Raw genomic sequence first — 17,485 nt, 5'->3', positions numbered from 1 at the left:
CTTTTTAATTGCTAATATTATTCACATTTTAATATTTTAATCTAATCATTACTAGTCTAAACTGAAAATAATACTATAAAAATATTTAATTTCATATAAATATAACAAGACGTAAGTGCGAAACTGATGTCAACAAGGGGAGGTTACTCCAAATATCAAAGTCAGTATGGTTACCTCAGCATTGTCCTCAACATTGATAAGGATACTTCCAAGGTCTCGCTCCTACAGTGCTATTACACGGATTCGGAGAACATTCAGCACCAGTACACGTCTCTTAGATAACAATGAAGAAACGTCAGATATTGTCATATCCGGAGGTGGTATGGTTGGAGCAGCAATGGCTTGCGCATTGGGTGTGTTGAGTGAAGTTCACCTTGCAATTGACTGAAGTTGTAATTCTAGTTTATAGAGTTCCAAGTTAGTTATATTGCAGAGAACAACTCTATAGCGTTAATGGATCCGGCTGTGACCCTGATTTCGCATGCCCCTTCGATCGTTAGGGTAGTTGTGTTGGGATGGGTTGCTCATGAACAGACTACTTTTTCAGAGGCAATTTAAGGGCATTTTCAATACTACTTTTGGGGTTATAGCTAAAGCAGCACCTCAGCAAAATATCACCAAGCAAAAACTTCACCAAATGGCGAAAACCGAACATCTACCCAGCCAAAATGGCCACTATTGCGAGGATGAAAACAGCACCTAATGTTTTCATTTTATTTTGGTTTAGAAAACAAGCAATAGATTGAACTTACAGATTCACTCACCGGACCCAAAAATATTCACATAAATCTGAAGCTCTATTCATTTACTATATACAAAGTGCATGAAATGAGTTTGATAAGAAGTAGATTACTGGTAGGTTTGAGAGTGGTTTGCCATTGAGAATCTTGACAAGACTAAAGTTGTATTTGTTGTAGCCACCAACCCATTGTTCTCTGACAAGAAAGTAATCCTCCTGGAAGCAGCCCCAGACAAAGGAAAGTTTATTCTTCAGGAGAAATACAGCAACAGGACGTGTGCTTTAAGTCCAGCAACTGTCAATTTCTTTAACAGTAAGTCTCAAAAGGATGGCAACTTTTAAGCTGATGTTTTTATCTACATTGAGAGCAAAAGAATAGTTTGGTTACAGTGTTCAATATTAAACACTGGTTTATGTCATGCCACTACCAACTATGTTAGGGATTTGCAGGAGACGATCATTTGAGAAAAATATGTTTTTGAACTTATCCTATCTCACTTCTTACTTCTTCTTTTGATCCTTATATGGAAACAAATGGGTTACGCACTATATCCCGTGCATGTGACCTTTCATGATTTATCACCTGATTACCCCTGCCACATCATTCTCCTTCTAATCACCATCTGTGGACTCTAATTGAAGAAGAGGATGGGAACGGAACATTATGAAATAATCGGGGCATAGTTCATCAAAGGATCAATATTCAAGGGTTCGACATTACACGTCTACAGGTTGACACTCTTAAGATCTCTGTTTTGGGATCTTTTTTGGGATGACCCATTTGTTTGTGTGGTGACCATGGTGATGCTAGGATGTTTTTTTCAGGTGAAATGTTTTTAGAAGCTTGAAACTTTGTTCAAGCATGTTTCCACATGAGGATCGAAAGAAGAAGGAAAAAAGGCATAGTGTGAGATAGGATTGTTATATTAATATACAATTTAATGCAAAAATCTGCATTATGAAATAAATCAACAAATTTCTAGTCAATATGTAAAATATCATTTTACACATTGACTATAATGTATATACAGTATGTACATCACAAAGTGCCAGCATTCTAAGTTTAACAGACAGTACTCCCTCTAATGAGTTTATTGTACAGTCAACATATTACAAGTATTCACTTTCATGTGTCATTACTTTGCTGAAAGAAATTTACAGATTCACAGGTGTGATTATCTTCATTTATTGGTATTTCTTCCAGGTTTCGGTGGTTGGGATGAAATTCTACAGATGAGATGTCAACCAGTCAGGAGGATGCAGGTTCGTTAAGGCTTAAAAAATGTTAACAAGGCCATTTACACCTGTATACATCACTAAAGACCAATGTTCTCATAATCTGTACCATCACATTACAGTACACTGTATTTATGATGATGAACATGGCTGGATAAGAACAGCATGTCTTTGAAAACATACCACTAACAACACCACACCTAGAGAGGGATGGAAGAAAATAATGTTACTTTTTATTCTGAACCGTGGAGATCCGGGGTAGAATAGGTCTTCAGCAACCAATACTTGCCGTAAAAGGCAACCATGCTTGTCATAAGAGACGACTAACATGATCGGGTGGTCAGACTCGCTGACTTGGTTTATGCATGTCATCGTATCCCAATTGCGTAGATCGATGCTCATGATTTCAATCACTGGATTGTCTGGTCCAGACTCGATTATTTACAGACTGCTGTCATATAGCTAGAATGTTGCTGAGTGCGGCATTAATCAACAAACAAACAAACAAAACTTTTTATTTTGGCTTATCGGGTGATCAGTTTGCTTACAATGTGACCATGATGACTGGATGGAAAACAAACAGTTGATACTTTTCCTCTCCCTAGGTTTGGGAGTCCTGCTCGGACTCCATGATCACATTCAACAATGAAGATATGGCAGAACCACTGGCTTACATTGTTGAGAATGACATCATCCTGGCGGCTCTGATGCAGAGGTTGTCTGAGGTTGGTGATCGTGTAGAGATCCGCTATAGAACAAAACCAAAGGCGTACGAGCTGCCTGGGGTGAAAGATTTCTCTTCCAAGCAACATCCACTGGTAGGCGTGAAGCTGGAAAGTGGAGATGTCATACGGACACGATTACTCGTAAGTATTAGTCTTGATACTGTAAATGTGGAATGTTTTGTGCCATGAATCTATTGCGAGTGACTAACAATAGCCTTAACAGAGTCTGGAAAGTTTTGCGATTAAGGATAACGAAGATCAAAACTGTGTTTGCCTGTCTTATTTCTTAAAAGTAGGAACTGGTGTGAGGAAATGGTTACTCAGTGTCAGATAGTGATTTTTGAACTATAGATGCATGTTGAAGTTGACAAAGGTGGTTGTGTGTCTGACTACTCAGTGTAGTCATTTACTGCCTGGTTGACAATGTTTGGAAGTGAATAAAAGGAAATATGCCTCCATTGTCTTTTGTTTGTTATTGGTCTGCTAAAACAATTGTGTCATGAAACTATTGTGACAATCTCATTAAAATCGGACCTTAGTTCTCGCTACCGCTAAACAAAGATCTGAAGACATCCCGTTGGGGGTCACGTCAGAACGACCTTTCATCTGACCAATCAGTGCGTCGCTTACCAGATTATGAAAGTGACAGTCGGAATGTGATTTCTAGTCATGCAATCTCGAAAAGTTTAACATGGTGTATTCCGAACGATAGTTACAGGTTTAACGACCGAATCCTAACAATCTAGACCATCTATTAGCCATTCCGGAATGTTTTTTTGGTCAGGTTTCAAATTTGTAATCGAGAATTTGTCAAAATATGTTTCGAAGCGTAGTCCCCAATTTGAAATGTGTGCCGTAAAGCACGAGAAAGCTGCTTTCTGATTGGTCATTCCATTGGTCGGTCAAAACTCGCGCAAGGTCGGCCTGACATGACCAGTAATGGGATGTTCTCAGATCTTTGTTTAGCGGAAGCGAGAACAAAGATCTGATTTTAATGAGATTGCTATTGCAATTGTGTATCAGTCGCAGTTTCGCAGTACTTTCCTGCTCACAAAACTTTCCAGATTTCAGGATACAATATTTACACAATCAAGATGTTTTTGTTGGCATTCTGGTGATGTTCACAAGTTTGAGACCTGTTTTGCTTAGACCGACGGAGAGGCTTGATACAAGTCATGTTCAGTTTAGTTATTTGGTAGCAATTTTTCATGGCATGACATATTAACTATAGTAATGTGAAAGAATCGTGATCCCTAACATCTTTTGAGTAGTATATGAACATTTGGTTTTGTGTGTATTGGTTTGAAGATATTTCGGATGTTTTTTGATTTGCTTATCTCATGTCATGTGTTATCGGTGGTATGGAGACAAGTTGTTATGATCACCAAACAGACATGGGAGACTACATCGTATGTTTTCCAACAGATTGGAGCTGATGGGAACCAGTCCGCAGTCCGTCAAGCAGCCGACTTCCACACGGTCACGTGGGACTACAAACAGAAAGCTATCGTGGCAACTCTCAAACTAGCTGAGGTCTCTCACATACTACTCTCTCAATCTATTTCAAAAGGAACGTTTTGTAATTTAGTCTTGTAAAAACCAAAGTTCATACTCAACAACAGATATTTTTAATATTAGAGGCGTTTTTTTTAAATATTGACCAATTGTTACATTCTGAAATGACTGTTGCAGGCACCTGATAACTGTGTTGCCTGGCAACGGTTCCTGTCAACTGGTCCTATAGCAATGCTCCCAGTAAGTACTAATGTGTTGGCCACGTGTACTTTTTAATTAACTCATGAAGATAGCTTGCTCCTTGTATGTTTCTTTTTTTATGTGGCATTGTTCAGAATGTTTGCCAAATGAAGTGTTAAATGGGAACGTATCAAAATCAATTTAGTTTATATTCCACACTTTATTGGATTGGGATAAACCTTAATGAATTCATGGAAGGCCATTAATTTTCCACATACCTTGGAAAATTATTGGTTTTGCACTTAATTCTATTTATTTGTATTTGTAAAAGATTGTTTCATTATGGTCAGTATGTACAATATTAAGACTAAAGTATAAACATTGGTATATGTAACAAATATGTTTTGTACAATTTAAATGTATTTTTAGTGTAAATATTGACCTATCATTATCAGTGTGTGAAATAGCCACCTGCCCACCTGCCCAATTGCCCATGGCTAGCAAACGCTCGGTGGGGCAAATGGTTCTGAAATGTTTCTAGCCCAACTGACTACTGAAATTTTAATGGGGATTTCTTTATGCAAACCTCTTAGTTGATCAACATATAAAAAGTTTTCCGTTTCTGTAGATCCATACGACCATCAAATTAATATCCTTACGGAATCGAGGTTGCAAGCTCAGAGTTAACCCCGCTTCGTAATATTTGACTCAAATTTCTGGAAAATAAACTGTTGCATATTTAAGCTGTGAAATTTGAAAGTGGCTAGTAACTTTCAAGGCAAGCACTATTTTGAGACTATCTCACTATGTACCCTGATCATTCACACAGTATGCAATATGCACAAAGTAATGGAGAATTTATGTCTCTGCAGCTGACAGACAATCTTAGTTCCCTGGTGTGGTCCACAACGCACGAGGCGGCCAAGCATCTGCTGAACGTACCAGAGGACAGCTTTGTTGATGCAGTGAATGATGCTTTTGTGAGTTCATTTGATGTCAGCATCACCTCAGTAGCTTTAGAGACCTGAAGTCTACTTGCATGAATTACAACAGTTGAAGTGACACAAGTTTTGTGGAATGAAGCCATGGATGGATAGGGTGTTAAGTAGGGGTGAAACGATACATCGGTGTACCGGTGCATCATGAGTTTTCATGTAACGATACGATACACAGTATGTTTTTTACTGTATCAATACAAGATGATACACTAGCTAAATTACAGTACTCACTACTCGTTTGATGACCCCATCCCAGTGTATTTGTCAGTCAAATATTGCAAATTGTGTTGTAATTACCAGTTGCTTTTTAAATTCATTACTGAAAAGAGCTACTACGAACATGTGTCTACATCCAGCTTTTCCTTGGCAACCAGCTCTGAAATATTAATAGTCAAAAAGTTTCCACATGATTTGAGTCCCATGAAGATCCGGGGTAAAATAGGTCTTCAGCAACCCATGCTTGCCGTAAAAGGCGACTATGCTTGTCGTAAAAGGCGACTAACGGGATCGGGTGGTCAGGCTCGCTGACTTGGTTGATGCATGTCATCGTATCCCAATTGTGTGGATCGATGTACATGATGAAAATCACTGGATTGTCTGGTCCAGACTCGATTATTTACAGACTGCCGTCATATGCTTGAATATTGCTAAATGCGGTGTAAAACAACAAACCAAACTAAAACCACATGATTTGACGTAAATATGTGCATCATGATACGTATCATCATGACCTATGTATCATGATAATATTTTATCGTGGCCTTGTTGTATCGTTTCACCCCTAGTGTTGAGAGAACAGTGAATGGTGGATGATAAAACAAAACTATTATACCCGATATGTAACTGCAGCCGGATATCTTTCTCTCAACACGTTCTCCATCTCTTAACAGGCATCAACGGAGATTCAAGTTAAGAATATAGGTCCCCAGCAACCGATTATAACCAATGAGGATCAGGAGGCCAAGCCCTATGACTTGGCTTACTGCATCTTGCCGTATCCCAATTGCCTAGATCATGCAAATGATGTAAATCACTCGAGTGTCTCATCCAGGCTAAATTATTTACGAACTGCTGTCATATTGCTGGAGTATTACTGAGTATGGTGTTAAACAGCAAACAAAAAATCTCAACAAGCACACATTTCTCAACAGGCTTCCATCGTTTACCTCAGCCCTTTTGATTACCAATGATAACATAGACCAAATGTTATCATGTAAGAGTCATGTTACAAATGGAATTGGGAGGATTCATACCTGACTTGGGGTGGACATCTATTTCCTCGTACAAAAGTATAGAAACTAAACTGTAATCTGAATTTTTTCCAAGACATTAGTTTCTTGTGTTACAAAAGGTACAAATACTGGTCCCAGATGGATAATACATTGCATCTTATTACAGTGGAATGATCGAGAGAAGAATGTTTTGGCGGACAAAGCTCTGGAAGTCTTCAGTTCTGTTGTCAGGAACATCTTGCCAGGCATGTTAGAAAATACTCTCATTCCTCTATTTTTTTTCAAGCTATGTGAGGGGGCATGGGTGGCCCCGTCGTCTAAGGTGCCTCGATTCGCTGTGCAGAGTTGTGTCCCTTAAGTAGCCAGAAACCTATGATTGTGGGTTCGAACTTGTTCGCCCCGATTATGTTTCTAGTTTTGTCAGCACCATACCCGTGCTCGTGGGTTTCACCGAAGTGGTAAATGTCTGAGACCTGCATCGCTTCGGGCTTTCCTCCCACATTAAGCTGACATGCCGTGATATATCTGGAATACTGTTAAAAGCGGCGTTAAACCCAACACATTCACACACTCAAGTTATGTGTGTGAATGAGTTACTTTTTTGTGGTGAAGATCGGGCTGTGTCTGCTTTTGCATGTCATGCAAACACCTTTCTTGTTTAATCAGTGTTAAAAATGTCCTTTTCTCAACAAGTAGTGTCATAAGTATGGCTGATATTCTAATGCTAACTATTATAAAGGTAATATAGTAATGTTCTCAGGTTATCTGTATTTCAGAAAAATTTACACGTTTTTTTACATAAGTCATGTATTATTGCTGTGTAGGGCCAGACACAGTCCGCCAGCTGCCTCCTACAGTGGTGGACATAGAGCCTGGCAGTCGTGGCGCCTTCCCACTGCAGCTGATACACTCCTCCTCGTATGTGCGACCCAGAGTCGCCCTCATAGGGTGAGAATGTTAGTCATGTACTGGATGTGTGATTAACTAGACATGATGTTTGTGTCATGTTTGATTATCTAGTGTATTGAACTTCCATTCTATTGTGTAAAGGAGGGGTGGGGTAGCCTGTGGTTAAAGCGTTTACTTGTCATGCCAAAGACCCGGGTTTGATTACCTACATGGGCACAATGTGTGAAGGCCATTTGCTACCATTGTTCTTTTGGAAGTAACATCACCATCTTCATCTTTTTTTTAAGTGGAATTTGATTAGACTGCTTTTATTAGAGATGTGGAATTAAAATTTGGTTAAGAAGGAAGCGACCCATGAAGATCCAGGGTAGAACCCATGCTTGCTGTAAAAAGCAACTGTGCTTGTCGTAAAGGGCGACTAAAGTATCCCAATTGCGTGGATCAATGCTCATCACTGGATTGTCTGGTCCAGACTTGATTATTTACAGACCATAATGTCCATTGTCGAAGGCGGAAAGCAACTGTTATATCTCAAATGTCCACAAAGTTTTATAGCATAAGTGTGTCACTGCTCACGAGTGGCATGAAATATGTTGATTACTGATTGCTGTAATCTATATCAATAGCCAGCCCTAATTAAAAGTCTACCTTCCAAAATAGTGTTCACATGTGCAACACCAGCCTCCAGCGCCTGAAACTAGGAGTTTGACAATTAGCATAATTTTCAGTAGATTTGAATCTGAACACCATAATTCTCTAGACACTGGCTTCAGATTAGTAGCTACTGTTGCATCACAACACTGCAAGGATTACTTTGAACTTTTTTATGTTTATTGACCTTTTGTGAATGTGGAGACTCAAAGATTCGCCTGGTGCTTTGAGATTTTACATGATCACTAATCATTGTTTTGGTAGTGGTGCTTACAGAATGGAGATCACTAATCATTGTTTTGGTAGTGGTGCTTACAGAATGGAGATCACTAACCATTGTTTCGGGTGTGGTGCTTACAGAATGGAGATCACTTATCATTGTTTCGGTAGTGGTGCTTACAGAATGGACATCACTAATCATTATATATCGGTAGTGGTGCTTACAGAATGAAGATCACTTAATGTTTCGGTAGTTGTGCTTTCAGAATGGAGATCACTTATCATTGTTTCGGTAGTGGTGCTTACAGAATGGACATCACTAATCATTGTTTCGGTAGTGGTGCTTACAGAATGGAGATAACTAATCATTGTTTCGGTAGTGGTGCTTACAGAATGGAGATCACTAATCATTGTTTCGGGTGTGGTGCTTACAGAATGGACATCACTTATCATTGTTTCGGTAGTGGTGCTTACAGAATGGAGATCACTAATCATTGTTTCGGGTGTGGTGCTTACAGAATGGACATCACTTATCATTGTTTCGGTAGTGGTGCTTACAGAATGGAGATCACTAATCATTGTTTCGGGTGTGGTGCTTACAGAATGGACATCACTAATCATTGTTTCGGGTGTGGTGCTTACAGAATGGACATCACTAATCATTGTTTCGGTAGTGGTGCTTACAGAATGGAGATCACTAATCATTGTTTCAGTAGTGGTGCTTACAGAATGGAGATTACTAATCCTTGTTTCGGGTGTGGTGCTTACTGAATGGAGATCACTAATCATTGTTTCAGTGATGCTGCCCATCGTCTCCATCCGCTGGCAGGTCAAGGGGTCAACTTGGGCTTTGGAGATGTAGCATGTCTGTCAGGGACTCTGACAGCAGCACTACAGAACGGTAGTGATCTTGGTAGGTACATGATATAGCTGTACCAGTCGTCGATTCAGTTAAATACTGTTTTAAGAATCTTCATCACATCATCACAAACAGTTTTGAAAGAATGTCTCATATATATATATATATATATAATATTGAATGAGCTGAGTAATACCAATTTTATGAAACGAGTGAATCGTTCTGGTATCTGACGAGCAAAAAGCAAGTCAGATACCAGAACTATTCACGAGTTTCATAACATTGGTATTACACGGGAGCGAGTTTTCACTGTCCTGTGTGAATAGGCAGACATCTACGCGATCCACAGCATAATCCAATTGAGTTTAACAGAATAATAATACTCCAAACAGGTCAAAAGTTGATGCATATTAATTTGATACTATACAATGGCCAGACTTCAGGGTTCCGTTTCACATAAGCCATCGCAGTGCTAAGGTTATCCGTAAATTCCATATACATAGACTTACTCATGAGTGTCGTTGTGCTACAATCGCCTAGTGGAATCGGACCCTGCATCACAAAGTTTACAAGCATGTCACAATGTCGTAGGACGTAATTTTATTAAACGAGTGATCTCTTCACAGACATGTAATATATATCAAGATGATGTACATGGGGTGCCTGTTTACAATGTAGCAATGTTTTAATCCCATTTCCTTCTCTGGGTGTGACAAACATTGTTTCACTCGTGTGTGTCTACCACTGCTTAGAGATGTGAAATTTAGTTGTTAAGGTCTCTGATTCCCATGCCATTTTCTTCCAGGATCATTAACCCATCTCCATGACTACGAGACGGAGAGACAGCGCCACGTGGTGCCAGTGATGGGTGCTATTGATGGGCTACAGAAGCTATACAGCGTGGACTTCACACCCATTGTTGTGCTGAGGAGTCTGGGCCTGCATGCTACCAACACGTTAGACTTCATCAAGGTCAGGCTTTTCTGGGTCGCAGATTTGGAAATACAAATTTGCATTTTAACAAACATCTCTGGTTAATCAATTTTAAGCTATACATAGGTTCTTTTGTTTCTGGTTTATGAATTCTCTGTGTGAAAACTGGTCAGTAGGTGGTAATAAAATAACAATTCAGATTTTTGTATTTACTCTTGGAGAATGTATGTGAATATGATGCCATGTGAACAGTGCTAGTTGAGCTTGCCTCATCTTGTGTGTTTACTTATTGTGTACAGAATTTGTTTTGTGGCGCTATATCTCTGAGACTATTCAGTAAGAAACGAATTGTTATTAAAATTGGCATTTTCATTTTTCAGAGACAAATCATCTCTAGAGCTGCAAGTTAATGGACCAAGAAACCGTATTTCTGGAAGCATCCATCGTGTAATTGCATGTAAATAAATGTCATTGTGTATCAACTCACTGGTTGTGTTGTTTTTCCAATCAGCTGTGTTCATTTTTATACGCCCGTTTACGAAGTAAATCGGGGGTATATAGCGTTCTGTCCCTCCGTGCTTTTGTACGGCCCATAACTTTTTAACCATGCACCCTAGCTTCACCAAACTTGCTACACACATTTACCACAATGAGAACTTGTGCCTTTTGCTAGTTTGAAGATTCTGTACTTTTTAATTTTTGCTGTTTCCATGGAAACATTAAGAGACATCAAGAATGTATGTTGTGCTAAGCATTATCCCACACTAGATTGAAATATATTTGCAAAAACATGTGTTCATTTGAAACATAATGCATCCTCATGGGGTTACAAAGGAAAGGGCAGTTCCTCTGACTTAAAGCAACAGGTATATTTAATTAATTAACAAACTATTTACTATTTGTTGTTGACCAGCAGGGATTACGGGGGTATGTGAGCTTTGCTCACTTCTTTCTTGTTTAATCTGTGCCACGTGTCAAGTTGAACGTATCACAACTTTGTGTGGCAAACATGTTTTAGGTGTACCAATTAGCACAACTTGATTTAACCCATCCTTTCTCCATTTGTCGGATCAGAAACGTTCCACAGAATTTCCCTCAAACAACATGATGAATATTAAAAGATACTGTAGTGAGTGTGTCAGGGTATTTTGTCAGAGCAGAATAATCAAATTACAGAAGCACCTTTGGGATTACCTTGGCGGCCAAGTGAGAGCTAGAAACGAGGGCTTGGACAGATAACTAAGGTACTCGGTTCGAGTGGTTCCTAAGTAGGACTGGATACCCACAGGACTACCCGCACCCGTGGCTAGTCATGTGATATATTGTTTGCCTCCTAACTGTATCTCATTGAACAGACAAAATGGAAATTGTTAGTACGATGGGAGGACAAGTTCATTCAAATGGGTGGGGTTGTAATGAGACCTGGGTGTCACAGGCTTAAAAAAAGAGACACCTAAAAAGATCATCTCATTGCAGTATGCAAATAATTCAGTACAATAACAGTAAGTCGAATTTCCACATCAATCATTAAAAAAATGTTCTATGCAGCCCGCCTGAAAGCAAGGCTTTATGTGAAGGACAGGACCCTAACAGATTACCACATGCAGGCGATTAGGGTGGGCTAGGCGAAGGTTTTTCCTCCATTTCACAGATGCCAGAAAGAGTTGGGAGACGTAACAGCTGGCAGTATGCCAGCGCAACAATTCTTGGCCATGATTGGTATGGGGGTGGTAGTGCCATGGTGTGGGTCAGTATCACACGACGGGTCAACTGATTTGGTTTTTGTTATTTGACTGGCCAGATATATATACTAAGAAGAACACCCGATTCTTTCATATTACTATAGTTAATGTGTTTTGGCATGTAATATGAAAGATTTGGGTGTTCTTTAACTTCTTTTGAGTAGTATATGTTGACGAATTTTGGCATCCTGTCATTTTATTTCACTAGTATTATTGGCAGAAATTTTGATCTGCAAGATGACAATGCCAGACCACACACACCCAAAGTCGTCACCAGGACGGTGTATGGACATTTGACTGACGGGTGGAGAGTGTACACGAGACTCATCACTGACCAACGTGGCCGAACTTTGGGTAGCTCTTCAGGAGGAATGGCGGGCAAAACCAAGAGCAACCATACACAAGTTAATCAACAGTATACCCTCAAGTTGTCGGGGGAAACTGTCGTGCATGTATCGCCCAACGTGAACACACCAGATATTGATCTACAACCCTGAAATTAATTTTACGGACATTAATTTTATCATCATTACACCTTCACTAACATTTCATTAGTCCCCTTACCTTTTGTTGGTAGTATGGCCGAGTTTAAAATTTGTGTCAACTAAATGTATCTGTTATTCATTGTAACAATATTCTGAAATAATATTCACACTTGCAGATTTTGAAACAATGTGAAAATTAAGATACTATAAAAATGTGATGAAATTTACATTGTTTAGTTAATTCGGAGTTAAAACACATTCCACATTTGTGCAAATATTAATTTTGACATTGTTTTGATCATGCTCTTAAATTGCTGGAGACTGGTGTTGTGGAATTACTAGAACTCACATATTTTTTATTAAGGCCCAGTGAAGGTCATTTGTAAAGTATGCTGGCCTTTTCCTGTAGATATTTTTGTGCATCTACTTATTATGTCATTTTAATTCTTCTTTATGGACAACTACTTTCAATGAGAAGCTTATGCTACAGTTTCATTACTTTCCACCAACAGACATCACATTTGCTTAATATGCTGGATAGCCCTTTGGAATAATTGCCACTAATGTTGAAGGTCAAGTTCACTCTCAAGGTCGTACACTACATAAGTTGACAACTCATGACATCAACTCTACATATGGCAAGTTTCAGAGGCATATAGTCACAGAGGAGGTTTGAACATGGGGACAAACAATGAAACCCTGCAACAAGTCAGCGAGCCTGACCACCCGATCCCTTTAGTCGTCTCTTACAGCAATCATGGGCTGCTGATGACCTATTCGAAAGCTAGACCCCAATAGTCTGTTATTTGGTGTATCAGGCGGGTAGGTGGTCAGTTGTTTGTATTGTTTTTGTACCCAGACAGCACTGGACACTGCTCACAGCATCAACCAGTGGCTACAAACCACCACGACAGTAATAAGAACATAGCAAAGAATATCCAAAAATAATTTATTATCCCCTCTACGTCAAAACATAATCACATAATTTAACATGACAATAAAATAATTCATGTATTTTACATTTCATTCACAAATAGGTGAGGGTTTTCACTATGCTCATTCAGTTCTAAATGACAAAGACCGTAACTTTAGCACATAAATTTAGAATATATTTTTCATTCACACAGATCATGAAGACGTATTTAACAATTAGAGAAAACTAAATAAATTGTACATAATTGGACAATTTATGACAATGAGTAAAGTCTTCTTTCCCCAACCATCTAACACTGATTCAAGGAGTCCATTTGACATGACACATCAACTACATGGGAAGGATTACGTCTTGTGCAGCTTCATATCCCCACCTAGATCATGCAGTATTGGTCTTGCTATGTGCATCTAGTGCTTGTCCCCGATGCCTTAAACCCTCAACTCATTGCTTGTGGGTCATCATCTCCGTAAAAGGTCTACACCTCATGCTGCGATATCATCTCAGTGTATACTGGGATTGTTAAAATGTCAAGGCTCCCACAGGTGCCAGTCTGAGTACATGATGCATCTGAGAGTGGTCCTTCACCATGCTGTACCAAGACCGACGATCCAGCTCATGATGCCTCGTATCCACCATGGTGGATGCGCTTCAGGGAAGGTCCACATCACATGCCGTTTCAGGTCCACCATCTCACACTTCAGCTCCAGGTCCACCATCTCTGGCTGCTCCAGGGAAGGTCCACCATCTCACAATGCTCCAGGTCACCATGTCACGCTGCTCCAGGGAAGGTCCACCATCTCAGGCCGATCCAGGTCCACCATCTCCGGGGAGGTCCATCTCACGTTGCTCCAGGTCCACCATCTCAAGCTGCTCCAGGTCCACCATCTCACTCTGCTCCAGGGAAGCTCCATCTCATGCTACTCCGGGGAAGGTCCACCATCTCTTGCTGCTCCGGGGAAGAGCCACCACCTCTTCTTGCTCCGTGAACGGTCGACCATCTCACGCTGCTCCAAGGAAGGTCCACCATCTCACGCTGCTCCCAGGAAGGTTCACCATCTCTTGTTGCTCAGGGGAAGGGCCACCATCTCTTGTTGGTCCAGGAAAGGTCCACCATCTCGCACTGATCCAGGGAAGGTCCACCATCTCGCACTGATCCAGGGAAGGTCCACCATCTCGCACTGATCCAGGGAAGGTCCACCATCTCGCGCTAATCCAGGTATCTCACGCTGATCCAGGGAAGGTCCACCATCTCACGCTGATCCAGGGAAGGTCCACCATCTCACGCTGATCCAGGGAAGGTCCACCATCTCACGCTGATCCAGGGAAGGTCCACCATCTCACGCTGATCCAGGGAAGGTCATCTCGCGCTGATCCGGGGAAGGTCCACCAACTCGCGCTGATCCGGGGTAGGTCCACCATCTCACGCTGATCCAGGGAAGGTCCACCATCTCACGCTGATCCAGGGAAGGTCATCTCGCGCTGATCCGGGGAAGGTCCACCAACTCACGCTGATCCGGGGAAGGTCCACCAACTCACGCTGATCCGGGGTAGGTCCACCATCTCGCGCTGATCCGGGGTAGGTCCACCATCTCGCGCTGATCTGGGGAAGGTCCACCATCTCACGCTGATCCAGGGAAGGTCCACCATCTCACGCTGATCCAGGGAAGGTCCGTCATCTCACGCCTCTCCGGGGAAGGTCCACCATCTCGCGCTGATCTGGGGAAGGTCATCTCGCGCTGATCTGGGGAAGGTCATCTCGCGCTGATCCGGGGTAGGTCCACCATCTCGCGCTGATCCCGGGAAGGTCCACCAGGTCTCAAGCCTCTCCGGGGAAGGTCCACCAGGTCTCAAACCTCTCCGGGGAAGGTCCACCATCTCGCGCTGATCCGGGCAAGGTCCACCATCTCGCGCTGATCCGGGGTAGGTCCACCACACACCTCTCCGGGGAAGGTCCACCATCTCACGCTGATCCAGGGAGGGTCCAACATCTCACGCCTCTCGGGGGAAGGTCCACCATCTCGCGCTGATCCAGGGAAGGTCCACCATCTCGCGCTGATCCAGGGAAGGTCCACCATCTCACGCCTCTCCGGGGAAGGTCCACCATCTCGCGCTGATCTGGGGAAGTCATCTCGCGCTGATCCGGGGTAGGTCCACCATCTCGCGCTGATCCAGGGTAGGTCCACCATCTCGCGCTGATCCGGGGAAGGTCCACCAGGTCTCAAGCCTCTCCGGGGAAGGTCCACCAGGTCTCAAACCTCTCCAGGGAAGGTCCACCATCTCGCGCTGATCCGGGGAAGGTCCACCATCTCACGCCTCTCCGGGGAAGGTCCACCATCTCGCGCTGATCTGGGGAAGTCATCTCGCGCTGATCCGGGGTAGGTCCACCATCTCGCGCTGATCCAGGGTAGGTCCACCATCTCGCGCTGATCCGGGGAAGGTCCACCAGGTCTCAAGCCTCTCCGGGGAAGGTCCACCAGGTCTCAAACCTCTCCAGGGAAGGTCCACCATCTCGCGCTGATCCGGGGAAGGTCCACCATCTCACGCCTCTCCGGGGAAGGTCCACCATCTCACGCTGATCTGGGGAAGGTCATCTCGCGCTGATCCGGGGTAGGTCCACCATCTCGCGCTGATCCGGGGAAGGTCCACCAGGTCTCAAGCCTCTCCGGGGAAGGTCCACCAGGTCTCAAACCTCTCCGGGCAAGGTCCACCATCTCGCGCTGATCTGGGGTAGGTCCACCACACACCTCTCCGGGGAAGGTCCACCATCTCGCGCTGATCCGGGGAAGGTCCACCATCACACACCTCTGGGGAAGGTCCACCATCTCACGCTGATCTAGGGAGGGTCCAACATCTCACGCCTCTCCGGGGAAGGTCCACCATCTCGCGCTGATCCGGGGAAGGTCCACCATCTCGCGCTGATCCGGGGAAGGTGCACCATCTTGCACTGATCCGGGGAAGGTCCACCATCACAAACCTCTCCGGGGAAGGTCCACCATCTCTCGCAGATCCGGGGACGGTCCACCAGGTCTCAAGCCTCTCCGGGGAAGGTCCACCAGGTCTCAAACCTCTCCATGGAAGGTCCACCATCTCAAGCCTCTCCGGGAAAGGTCCACCATCTCAAGTCTCTCCGGGGAAGGTCCACCATCTCACGCTAATCCAGGTCCACCATCTCACACTGATCCAGGAAAGTCCACCACCTCACGCTGATCCAGGTCCACCATCTCATGCTGATCCAGGAAAGTCCACCATCTCACGCTGATTCAGGGGAGGTCCACCATCTCGCCCTGACCCAGATCCACCATCTCACGCTAATCCAGGTCCACCATCTCACGCTGATCCAGGGGAGGTCCATCATCTCACGCCTCTCCAGGGAAGGTCCACCATCTCGCACCAATCTAGGTCCATCAACTTACACTGATCCAGGGAAGGTCCACCATCGCACGCTGATCCAGGGAAGGTCCACCATATCACGCCTCTCCGGGGAAGGTCAACCATCTCGCACCAATCTAGGTCCATCAACTTACACTGATCCAGGGAAGGTCCACCATCGCACGCTGATCCAGGGAAGGTCCACCATATCACGCCTCTCCGGGGAAGGTCAACCATCTCGTGCTGATCCAGGTCCACCATCTTACGCTGATCCAGGGAAGGGCCACCATCTCAAGCCTCTCCGGGGAAGGTCCACCATCTCGCGCTGATCCGGGAAAAGTCCACCATCTCGGCTAATCCTGGGTAGGTCCACCATCTCACGCTGCTCCGGGGAAGGTCCAACTCACGCCTCTCCGGGTAGGTCCAACTCACGCCTCTCCGGGAAAGGTCCAACTCACGCCTCTCCGGGGAAGGTCCAATCTCGCGCTGATCCAGGAGAGGTCCGCCATCTCGCGCTGATCTGGGGAAGGTCCACCATCTCACGCTGCTCCGGGGAAGGTCCACCATCTCACGCTGATCCAGGGAAGGTCCACCATCTCACGCTGGCCCAGGTCCACTCTGCTTTAGGGAGGGTCAACCATACTGCTGCGCCTGGTCATCCATCTTATGGACCTTCCTTGGAACAGCTTGAGATGGACCTTCCCCGGAGCGCCGTGAGAATCTGGACCTACCACAGCAGCACAAGACGGTCCACCATCT

The 17,485-nt window shown here is 43.5% G+C and overlaps 1 protein-coding gene across 1 annotated transcript; it reads left to right on the top strand.

The window, feature by feature from the left end:
• The first annotated feature begins 166 nt into the window (after window positions 1-166).
• LOC139442928 (ubiquinone biosynthesis monooxygenase COQ6, mitochondrial-like) lies at window positions 167-10,664 on the top strand. The gene is made up of 12 exons (XM_071223851.1): window positions 167-353; window positions 918-1,052; window positions 1,944-2,002; window positions 2,581-2,841; window positions 4,126-4,233; window positions 4,393-4,455; window positions 5,268-5,375; window positions 6,792-6,870; window positions 7,450-7,573; window positions 9,202-9,317; window positions 10,069-10,235; window positions 10,577-10,664. The coding sequence occupies exons 1-12, from the start codon at window positions 167-169 to the stop codon at window positions 10,604-10,606; spliced, it is 1,437 nt and encodes a 478-aa protein (XP_071079952.1). The 3' UTR covers window positions 10,607-10,664.
• The last annotated feature ends 6,821 nt before the right edge of the window (window positions 10,665-17,485 follow it).

Source organism: Haliotis cracherodii, unplaced genomic scaffold (genome assembly GCF_022045235.1).
Source record: "Haliotis cracherodii isolate W230 unplaced genomic scaffold, xgHalCrac1.p SCAF_5, whole genome shotgun sequence".
Taxonomy (NCBI): domain Eukaryota; kingdom Metazoa; phylum Mollusca; class Gastropoda; order Lepetellida; family Haliotidae; genus Haliotis; species Haliotis cracherodii.
Note: the sequence above shows the minus strand (reverse complement) of the source record. Positions and strands in the feature narration are given on the sequence as shown.